This window comes from Populus nigra, chromosome 17 (genome assembly GCF_951802175.1).
Source record: "Populus nigra chromosome 17, ddPopNigr1.1, whole genome shotgun sequence".
Taxonomy (NCBI): domain Eukaryota; kingdom Viridiplantae; phylum Streptophyta; class Magnoliopsida; order Malpighiales; family Salicaceae; genus Populus; species Populus nigra.
In genome coordinates, this window is record NC_084868.1 from 6,600,260 (window position 1) to 6,612,044 (window position 11,785).

Below are 11,785 nucleotides of genomic sequence, written 5' to 3' on the forward strand. Positions count from 1 at the left end.
GCTGCTTTCCAGGCGCATTTGTCGGCTCGTCTGGCCTTCAAATCAGACAAAACATGCACCAACATGTCCACATGAAACCCCTTTATCCCGGAGAATGGTCCGGTCGGGTCGACAAATTTAGAAACGGCTCCGTTGAGTGGCTCAAAGTGGCCACCTCGGGCAGTTCACAGCCTTGAGCTGCCAAATTTGGCAGCTCGAGGTGCACACTTTGAACCAACGGTTTGGATTCCTCGAGTCGAATCAAGGGCTGAAAATTTTCCCCAATATAGACAATATGGCCCTCTTACACCGCCTATAAATAGAATCTCTGTTGAAGACCTGGGGGAGAAGAAAATCGGGTCCAAAGTCAGCCAAAAAACCAGCATTTTCGGCCAATTTCTGCAGATTTCTTCCTTTACTTCCAACGCCGGCCGCCAGCTCCAACCCCCCCTGGGCTTTTAATTTTTTTTCTTCCCCACAACAGCTGACCGAAACTCTCAGCCTCTCACCCCACCTAAACCAGCGCCGTTCCTTCCCTCTTTTGCTTGGCCAAAGACAAACCAGAAAAGCTCATCATCTTCCTCTCCTCTCTCCCAGCCGGCTTGATTTTCTTCTTCCCCTCAACAACCAGCAACAAGGGACAACCCCCTCTCTTGTAAAAGCCAAACCGGGGCAGCCCTCTCCCATTCCTCTCATTCTCTTCCAGCAGCCCCAGCACTGTCCCCTCTCCCTCTCATCAACACAAAGCCAGCGGCAGATCTTCACCTCAGCTTCTCCTTCACTGCAGCTCCAACAGCCCCAGCAACACCTCTGCAGAGGGGAAGAGAGAACAGCTGTCGTCCCCGGTTTCCACAGCCACCGACCACCATCTTCATCCCAGCCATTCCCTACCACCTGCACCTCCATTGAAGCTGCTGTAGAGAGGGAAGAACAGTTGTTGACAGAGGGAGCAAAGGAAACAAAAAGAAGAAGCAGTGCCAAAACAGCAGGGAGGAGGAAGAAGGCCGCAGCAACGCCACCGCCAAACCGGCCACCAGCACCACTGTCAGCCCATCTATCCAAGCTCAGCATCTCAGGTAACCCTTTCCCTTATCACCGTTTAGGGTCCTCTTCTTGCATGCAAAATGTGCACTCTGCACGTTCTGCAAGCCACAAAATAATTAGCCGGTTACTGTGCGTGCACAGTAACCAGCTAATTAATTAACGGGTTACTGTGCTATGTACAGTACCCCCGGTTACTATGCGTGTACAGTAACCCCGGTTACTGTACTCATGTACAGTACCAGGTTACTGTTTGTTTCGGGCTGGAATATCAGCCCAGTCCATGCTGCTGGGCTGAGTCCAGCCCTGTAGAAAGTAAGCCCATGCTGTTGGGCTGATTTCGGCCCATTTTCCTTTTTGGGCCGGGTCTGGACCATTCAAAAAGTTTTCTTCAAAGATGTATTTAAAAAATCTGTGATTTTCTGCAAGGTTGTATTTTTGTACTATAAAGATACAAGTCCGGTATGAAAATACCCGGTTTTCGTCGAGACATCAAAAAAAAATATAAAAGAAAAAATGTTTTGTTTTCATGCATACGACCAATACCCTAACATTGTTTTTACATCTTTTATCCAAAAAACAAATATTTGAAGTTTCAAAAATGTGTTTTCGCATGGATTTCTTAAACACAACAAAAATCATTTTTCTTGCATTTCTGGATTTTACAACATGTTTGTAAAACTCCAAAGGGTATTGGCCAATATTCCAAAAAAAATATAAAAATCTTATTTTTAGGGAATTCATCTATTATTCACCACTAATGTTTGGATAAAGAAATCCCTAAAGGACGAATATCCAAAATATTATCGGGGATAATTTGTTATTATTCACCGCTAATGTTTGGATAAAGAAATCCGTAAAGGACGAATATCCAAAATATTATTGGGGATAATTTGTTATTATTCACTGTTAATATTTGGATAAAGAAACCCGGAGTGGTAAATATCCAAAATAATTTTCCAGGAATAATAAATCTGCACACATCCTTGAAAGAAGCCTTGATTATAATCGAGGACATTTCAAATTTTTTTACTCCACGGTTTGCGAGCCGTGAGAGTATAAAACACTAAGACAAAAACACCCTAGATTTCGTTCATCGGAACAGACTTATCCTAGGAAACTGATGGGATTAGAGAACATCAACACCATAACAGTTATAAGGCAAATCAAACACCAAGCAGCTTACCTTAGGTAGGGCGTACTAGGGGTGCTAAAACCTTCCCTTTACGCAACCAGTCCCTTGCCTTAGAATCTCTGAAAAACCAGTTAGGTTTCCTAGTGACCATAATACTAGGTGGCGACTCCCTTTTTTTCATAACAGAAAGACCCCAACATCAATCCCCGCTACGAAGGATGGGTCGCCGCGACGTCGAGCTCTCGGGAGGGTGCGACAACTTCCTCAAAACTTCAACATGATCCTCTCCCCTTTTAGACTTGGCAATCATGTCGTCTACATACACCTCAATTTCCTTGTGCATCATGTCGTGGAACAAAGTCACCATTGCTCTTTGATAGGTTGCTCCTGCATTCTTCAATCCAAATGGCATGACCTTGTAGCAGAACGTCCCCTAAGGTGTGACAAAAGTTGTTTTCGCCTTATCCTCCGGAGCCATTTTTATCTGGTTGTATCCTAAAAAACCATCTATAAAGGAATATGTGGAACTACGGGCAGCGTTGTCCACTAAAACATCTATGTGTGGTAGAGGAAAATCATCCTTGGGACTAGCTTTATTCAAATTCCGAAAATCCACGCACACTCTAATCTTCCCCTCTTTCTTAGGCACCACAACAATGTTAGATACCCATTGTGGATACCTAACTACTTCTAGAAAGCCAGCATCCCATTGCTTCTCGAGTTCTGTCTTGACCTTCATCCAGACATCCGGGTGGGCCCTTCTCAGCTTCTGCTTGACTGGCTTACAACCTTCTTCCAACGGTATCTTGTGCACTACAATATTTGTATCCAAACCAGGCATATCTTCATAGGACCAAGCAAAGACATCTGAATATTCTTGTAATAGGGTGATCATTTTTATCCTTTGTTCAGAAGTAATTAGGGTACCTATTTTCAACTCCTTCTTGAACTGATCACTGCCTACATTGATGGTTTCGAGTTCCTCGGCGATAGGCTTCCAAGTCTGTTCCTGTTGTTCTACTAGCTTGGTGAATTCACTGATATTGCTTTCATCCCACTCTTCTTCCTCTATAGCTATCACATGCTCGTTCAAGTTTGGCCATTTATTCTTGATGCTAAATGTATATGATGTTGTAGGAGATCCTCTTTCAGGATTCCTGAAAGCGGGAAGTGTTTGGTGTAAATGCATAAAAAAGAAGGCAATTTGTGAAAAATGCATGATCTCATAATTTATTTGAAGAAAAGGTGGGCTCCATGACAAACATAAAATCTAGCTGACATCATGAGCCTTGATTGTCAACTAGAGGAAATAAAAACAAACATAAGCAATGACAAAAGCATGCTAAGGCAAACAAAGTTGGTTTACATTTTGAAAACCACTGGAGCTTCTTGGGTCACCTAGTTCTAAAACTTTTCGTCCGGAGCCAACTTGCGCACAAAGGTCTTGGCAGAGACTTCTTCTATGGTGTAGACCGTCAGTTGTGGGAGTGCTTCTTCTCCCTTTCTTGCTACTGTCTTCATGTTATCTCCTTCCACCTTGTTTTCCCCCAAGGTATTTATGCTCATGTTTGACAGCTCTTGATCAAGGCTTTCGGCTTCTTTATCATGTTGTATTATGTATGCAGCTTTTGGGAATGACACGCTAAGAGGAGGGATTTCTAGCTTTTCTTCTTCAGGCTCTCTTCCTTTAATTCTAGCCATCCTTCTTGCCCTTCTCCGACCAGCAGCCCACCGATAATCCTCTTGGCTAGGTTGATACCCTAACCCAAATCTTTGAGCAACACTTTTCATCCTTGCCGGATTAACCCCTCCTGGTATCCCGATAATAAGGTTATACTGAAATGGGATCCCGCGGTCCAAAAAGCATAAGCTTGCCATCTTTGCTGCTTCTGAGATCCTTGGCCTTCTTAGCACTGTGTTCTCCGGCACCCAGTTAGTGTTCACAATCTCAAAGGCATGGATATTGTTATCCTTGCAATCATCTGCTTCGATAAAAGGCACAGCCACATTCTTTATCATGGATATTATCTCCTGGGCCTTGACAGTTACCAACATCCCATTCATGATATACTTCAGGCATTGGTGCAATGACGAAGCTACTGCCCCCGCTGCATGAATCCAAGGTCTTCCTAACAACATACTATAGGAAGGGTGATATCCATAACCTGAAGTGTTACTAGGAGCATTTGTGGTCCCACATATAGCTCCACTTCTAAAGTCCCAATTATTGGCCTAGGTGAGCCATCATACGCTCTGGCCATCATAGTACTCGGCTTTATATGGGATTCATCGATCGACATTTCTTCCAGAATATGCTTTGGCAACACGTTAAGGGCCGAGCCATTATCAATGAGTACTTTTCCTATGAGGCAGTCCTTGCACCTAACCGTAATGTATAAGGGCTTGTTATGTCTGGTACCTTCAGCATCAAGTTCATCAGCCGTGAAGTACAGGTAATTAGTTGCATGGATCCTCCCCACTAGATGCTCCATGGTTTTATGTTCAATGTCTTGGGGTACATATGCCTCATTCAGTACCTTCTACAAGGCGTTTCGATGCGGCTTAGAGCTGAGTATCAAGGACATCAGGGAGATCCTAGCTGGAGTCTTCTTTAGTTGATCTACTATGCAATATTCACTATGCTTGATCAACTTCAAGAATTCATTCGACTCCTCTTCCGTTACCAGCTTATTAACTTCTAGTGCTTTGTCCAGATCTACCACTTCTTTACCCTTTTCCTTTCTCAACTCCTCAGGCGTAAAGCAACGACCACTCCTGGTCAAACCACTTATCTCAGTCTGGAACAAAGGAAGAGGAGCTCGAATGTTGGAGGTATAACCATAATTATAAGGCATGGCATTGTGATTCCCTTTTGTGTAGGATGGTTTAACCAAGATTAGCCTTGGGGGCCCATTAGTTGTTTGTTGGATCCTGCATACTCTTGTCATCTCATCTTGACCTTCCATCATGCTCACCTCACCCCTGCTCTCCATGGGTTCAATTCTCAATTGCCCCATTTTTAATATTTTTGCAATCATTTCATAAAACTCGATGCAATCTTCAATATGGTGTCCATCTCTTCCGTGGAACTCACAATAACCACCTCCCGCCGGATGGCTTTCCACATTTGCCTCTAGAAATCCTGATCGTACTAACATGTCGTATATCTTTTCCATAGACACCTTCAACACCTTGCATTGAGTTCCAACTTCTATCATGCCTATTCCACTACTACTTGAGGCATGTTTAGGCAACAGGTTTGAATTAATATTGGGCTTGTCTTCAAAGGATACCCATCCTATCTTAATAAGCTCCAACAATCTTTTCTTAAAAGCGTAACAGGTTTCAATCCCATGCCCGGGATTACCCACATGGTACTCACAAGTCAACTCGGGCTTGAACCAAATAGGGAATGGTGGTTGTAATGGTAGTGTAGGGATAGGAGCGATGTGCCCAATGCTCAATAGTTTGGCGTACATGTCCTTCAAAGGCATGGGTAGTGGCGGTAGTTGTTCTGAAGGGTATCTTATATAGGGTCTTTGGTAGTGATTTTGGTTGTTTGATTGGTTATTTGTTCGATTAGGGGAAAAAGGTTGGTTAAAGTTCATGTGTGAGAATTGAGAGGTAGGTACTTGTGGATTGTGGGAATCTACTTTCTTGCCCTTATACCCGCCTTCCAAGTTGTTAATATCGCCTTCTCTCTTTCTTCCAATAAAACCCTTCTTTTTTACCGGCATCGCTATACGCCCGGCTTTAATCCCTTGCTCTATCCTTTCAGCTATGCGTACCGCATCATAGAAATGTTGAGAGGAGCTACCCATTAGGTGCTCATAATAAGGTGCTTTGAAGGTATTGGCAAACAAGCTCACCATCTCCGTTTCTATCAAAGGGGGTTGGACATGCATTGCCTCATCCCTCCATCTTTGCGCATAAGCCCTTACTGACTCCTGGCTCCTTTTCTCCATTACCATTAGACTTGTTCGATTAGGAGCGATTTCCATGTTAAACTTGTACTGTTTGAGGAAAGCCTCCACCAAGTCTCTCCAGCTCTTGATCCTGATGCTGTCTAACCTCATGTACCAGCTTAAAACGGATCCTGCTAGGCTATCTTGAAAGAAATAGATTAGCAATTTATCATCACGGATTACTTCGGCCATTTTGTTGCAGTAGGATCGAAGGTGAGTGTTTGGGCATTCCAAACCGGTATACTTAATGAATTCTGGTATCCGAAAATCTTTTGGCACCACGATGTTTGGCACCAAACATACTTCGGCTGCTCGCATAGGGTCAAACCAATCATTACCCTCAACTGCCCTTAATCTTTCTTCCAGAGCAAATAGCTTGTCTTAGTCTATCAAACTGGGAGACCTATTATCCAGGACTCCCTCCATTGTTAAGTCTACAGTGATTAGAGCGTGAGTTGGCTGGATAGGGGTGATAGACACAAAATGTTGTTCATTGGCCGAGTTTGCCCCCTGGTTTTGAGATGCTTGAGGGATGTGAGCTGCTGGCGCTCCTTCAAGCTGTTGTGCTGATGTTCCCTCCCCATTCTTAGCTCTTAAAAGCTGCTCAAGTAAGTCGGTTAGCCGAGAAACTTCATTCTTTACGGACTCCAACTCGGTTCGATAATGTGACTCTAAGTGAGCTCTTTCTTCGTTCTCCATTCTCGATCTGGACCGGGTGTTGTGGATTTTGGATGTGGGACCTATGTTTCACGATCTGGCGTGCATATGATGTATTAAAAAATGAATGCTTGATGAAAATATGATGCTCGTGCAATGTATATTTTAGAGCCGACTCATGACTTTCGTAATCCTTTAGGCAAGATTTCTGAGTTGACCCGAGTACTGTAAAGGAGGGTTTGCCAAGTTCTTTATCATAGTAGCTTACCAAAACATATTTAGAAAGAAAGATAGGCCATGGCCTTCTTATAAATAGAAGAAGCTCATACATTGGTAACAGAACAGGGCGTTATACATTGCTACCCTTAAAAGGCATTTCCTCTATTAGCTAAGTCCCCAATAAAACAGGTGATGGCCGCCATATATTCTCGATACTTTGAAGCATCATTTCCAACTTGGGTAGCTTGTTGTTGCAATCTTTCTGCATAGCGGGCTGCTTGTTTGACCTGCTTCGTTATGTGCCTTATCTTATCATGGAACACGGTGTTATCTGCAATTATCACTTCATTGCTGGCTCCTAGGGCTTCATTACTTCTTTCCAACACTCGGACCATATCCTCCGAGAGGGCCAACTTATCCCTTACCCTCTGTAGTTCTTCCTTTTCGATATCCAGCTCGGCTATTTTGGAGTTAATTTGAACTGTAAAGCTGTCCATATAGTCTTGACATTCTTGACGCTCTTGCTTAGCCTTACTGAGCTCCTTTTCCATCTCAAAGTAATGGCTTCTCATCTCTTTTAACTCTTCTTCTTGTATCTCGATCTCCGATTGTAAAGCCATCATCCTTCCTTTCGAAGACTCGGCTCTCTTCTGGTAATCTCTCATATCAGACTCTGCAGCCTTTCTTGAACTTCTCCCTTCCTCCAATTGCATCATATATTGAGCTCTGATCCTTCTTTCCTCTTCTATGTCGAGATTGGCTAGCCGATTTTTCTCTTTTTCAACTTCTACCTTCTTTAAAAGAAGGCTCCTTCCTTTTTTCAAGGAATCCATCATCTCTTTATCGACACTCATCTTGCCTTTGGTTGATCTCTTAACCTTAGCCAACTCTTTTTGTATGAGCCCGTTTTTGTTAGACAGCTCATCATACTCAGTTATTCGATTCCTTAACTCAGCCTGAACCACTTTTGTTATTTCTTCAGCTACCTCGGCCTTTTTCTGCCACTCCTTTAAGGACGTTAATTGTTTATCCTGTTTTTCCAACTGCTGGTTCAAGTAAACCCTCATCGTGTTTTCTTCTTCTAATTGATTTTCTAACAGTCGTTGCTGCCCTTTGCTCTTGCTGAGATCAATTCTACATTGTTCTAGCTACTTTCTCAACTCTTCCTCAATATCAGTCCTTTTCCTTTTTTTGTTGCTCTATTGTGGGTTCTGGATGTTTTGGTATTGAGAAACCCTTCACTTCATAAAGCTCTTCGTTCCTCCAAACTGCATAGTTCTGGCTGAATGATGTTTCAAATGTGCTCCCTTCTTGCCTTTTTACCATCAGGGGTCTTTCCCAATCTTGTCGGATAAGTTCCATCTCCTCGAGGAAAGGTTGGTGCTTGAATAAACCGACAAAATCAGCTAAACCCAGAGTTCTTGGTGCATACTGCATTCCACCCAACTGCCTTATTACTAGGGCGGGCGCGTAACTGATGTACCCGGTTATACCAATCAAGGGAACCCATATCTTGCTTCCACAGCTCATTGTGCAAATGGCATTGTTCATCCATGGTGCTTTCCATTTAAATTTGCTCTTTGGCAATGCTGCATATTTCTCTATCCATGCTTTCTCATCCCAGTTCTTCCACGCCTCATCTATGGTAAGTTTTAACGGTCTCAAGTCAAACCACCAAAAGTTCCCTTCCACGCCTCTCGGAAGGGAACCCATATCTTGCTCCCACAACTCATTGTGCAAATGGCATTATTCATCCATGGTGCTTTCCATTTAAATTTGCTCTTTGGCAATGCTGTATATTTCTCTATCCATGCTTTCTCATCCCAGTTCTTCCACGCCTCATCTATGGTAAGTTTTAACGGTCTCAAGTCAAACCACCAAAAGTTGTTAAAGATGTCCCTTGGTATTTCGATATGACTGATAATCCATAAATACAACATAGGGATGCAACATCTCATGGCTCCTTTTCCATGCATTCTGCAGTGGTTGAGTGGTAGCATGGTTTCTCCCAAAATGGCTGATGAGGGATTGATTCGGTCACGCTCGTATTCTATGAAGACACTGGCTGCTTCCAAACTGATGACTCCGATCTCGGAAGGGAACGATACTAGCCCAAAAATGGTGAAGGCCACCAACCTGTATCGTTCCTCTCCCAACTTGCCTTCTTCAGCATTTTTCTTCATTCGGGCTTCAATGACCTTCCATTTGAAACCCCCCTCGGCGACTCTACATTGGTTGATCTTTCCCAAGCCTAATAAACTGACTACCTCTAAAGTTGTGTCTTCAAATCTTCGCCTTAGGTAGATCCTATGGCTGTTGTTTGGAAAATCTAGAATCCTTTCATATTCCTCCAAAGTCGGTGTCATATCAATGTTCCCAAAGGTAAAACTCCGATAACTAGGATCCCAAAAATTCAGTAGGGCTTTGATTGCTGCTGCTTGTACGGGTAACCTCATTAGTTGTGCAATTCTCCCGTATCGCCTTTCAAAAATAGTCTCGTCAATATATTCCATATAGACACTAACTTCCCCAAGTCATTTACCATGTGGTTTATCTTGGTAATGCCAGGCAACCTACTAGCATCGATTCTTGGGCATTTTCCTTCAGCTACTTGAGTCAACTCAGATTCTTGCCCAAACTCTTGGAAAGATAGGTACTTAGTCATGATTTCGGCTCAAAAACCTAGATTGATGAATTTAACATTATTAATCATGATGCAAATGAACGTAAGATAGATATCCTAAGGACAAGTTCTATGTATTAGGTGAGAGCGGGTAGGTTTTCTATCTGGTCTTTGAGAGGGTCTCATATCTGCCCAGTGACGTTCTTCGTAAAGACAGTATGGGGGCGTTGCAAGGAATAGTTAAGGTAAGTATACCCACCATTACCAAGCAGGCACTCAGATATGAGTTGGGTGTTTCACGCATCTGAACCCTGACCAATAGTCATAGGGCAGATCGTTAATCCCCCACCTAACTTAAAGCTTGTGTGTGCTTCTCAAGATCAAAGTATGTGATGCATGTGACAGTTCTATACAAATGCATGAACAATATTGTGTAAAAATATTTAAAGCATATAAGCAGATAACAAAAGGAAAGGCAAATTAACAATAAACACATGAAAACACAAATAAATCAGACAAAAACAAAGCTTAGTCCACAAGATCCCCAGCAGAGTCGCCATTCTGTCGCGGGTGCGCGGCGTCGCGACGAAGTATTCCACTTTTAAAAACTAGGAAAATGTATGGTATCTATTTGGCAAATGTGGGGAGACAAGGAAATATTGTCTTTTATTGGTAGAAAATGGAATGGGAGTCGCCACCTAGTATTTTGGTCACTAGGAACCCTAAATGGTCTTCAGATATCGGGCACGGGGTATTTTGGTCACTAGGAACCCTAACCCTAGTAAAGGGAAGGTATTAGCACCCCAAATACGCCCTACCTAAGGTAAGCTGCATTGTTTATTTGTCTGATAAAATTCAAAGTCTCGTTGTGTTTTCTAATTGTTGGCCCGTCTATGGTTCAAGAAAAGTCCTCCTCAATAAGGAGGTCCTTATCTTATCGGGTAAAACCTAACCGTTCTAATGTCTATGTAAAAAAACCATATTTTAATATCAGGAATACCTTTTACGTATAAATTCGTAATCCCAAATACTAAAAGAAGACAAAAAGATTTTTTTAGAATTTTTGAAATATTGGCCTAGTTCTCATGGCTTGAATAAACTGGTTATTAAAGCCAAAATGCATGCTAATACATATATCGTTTTGAAATTTCTTTTGTTGTGTAAAAATATGATGCTATATATATATATATATATATATATATATATATATATATATATATTTGAGAGACTAGGCTGTATTTTAAAACAAAACATTTTTTAATTATGTATATATTTTTTTTGTTTTGACGCAAATCGGGTATTTTAATACTAGGTTGGTATCCTTACGGTATAAAAATACAACCAAATATTAATCCACTTTAATAAAAAATGCAGAAAAATCAACAATATTTTTAAAGATATTTAGAAATTTTTGAAAGCAAAAGACATTTTTTATTTTTGAAAATCTTTGACATTTTGATGGAAACCGGGTATTTTAATACCGGATTTGTATCTTTACAGTATAAAAATACAAACCGATATTGATCAAAATACAATAATAAAATTACAGAAAATCACATATTTTTGAAATAATTTTTGCAGAATTTTCTTAAATTTGTTTTTTATATATATCTATATATAAATAATACAAAACAATATAATATATATAATATTAAATGGGCTGGGCTGGTCCGGCCCAACCAACTGGGCTGGGCCGAACTCAGCCCCAAAGGTGTTGGGCCGATCTCGGCCCAAAATGGATTGGGCCGATTTCGGCCCAAATACTATTATTCTCTTCTGGGCCAGACCCGGCCCAGAAGACAGGGCTGGGCCAGGATCCGCCTGGCCCAGACCAAAACAGGCGGGGGGGAATTATTTCCCCCCCTGCATGCAGAACGTTATTCGTTCTGCATGCAGAGAAGAAAAAACAAAATTTAACACCGGAAAAAGGGGGGCCGAAGAGTGACCTGGCGCCGAGGCGGTGGCTTGCTGCGTTTCTGGCGGTGTTGTGGCGGAGGCTGGTGGCGACGTCTTGGCTCACGGACGGCGGCTCCAAGCAGCAGCGGCGGTGCTTTGTTTTTCAGTGTTTTCCCGTGACCCTCCCGGTTTGGTTTCCCTCACGTTTTCAACTCTTCCTTCCTCTTCCAATGTTTCGGTCTTTTTTTTTCTTTCTTCCCTTCCCTCTCT

The 11,785-nt window shown here is 42.3% G+C and overlaps 1 protein-coding gene across 1 annotated transcript; it reads right to left on the reverse strand.

Annotated features, from left to right (window-relative positions):
- Positions 1–7,142: 7,142 nt before the first annotated feature.
- LOC133677538 (uncharacterized) lies at positions 7,143–8,063 on the reverse strand. The gene has a single exon (XM_062099618.1). The coding sequence runs from the start codon at positions 8,061–8,063 to the stop codon at positions 7,143–7,145; it is 921 nt and encodes a 306-aa protein (XP_061955602.1).
- Between the last annotated feature and the right edge of the window lie 3,722 nt (positions 8,064–11,785).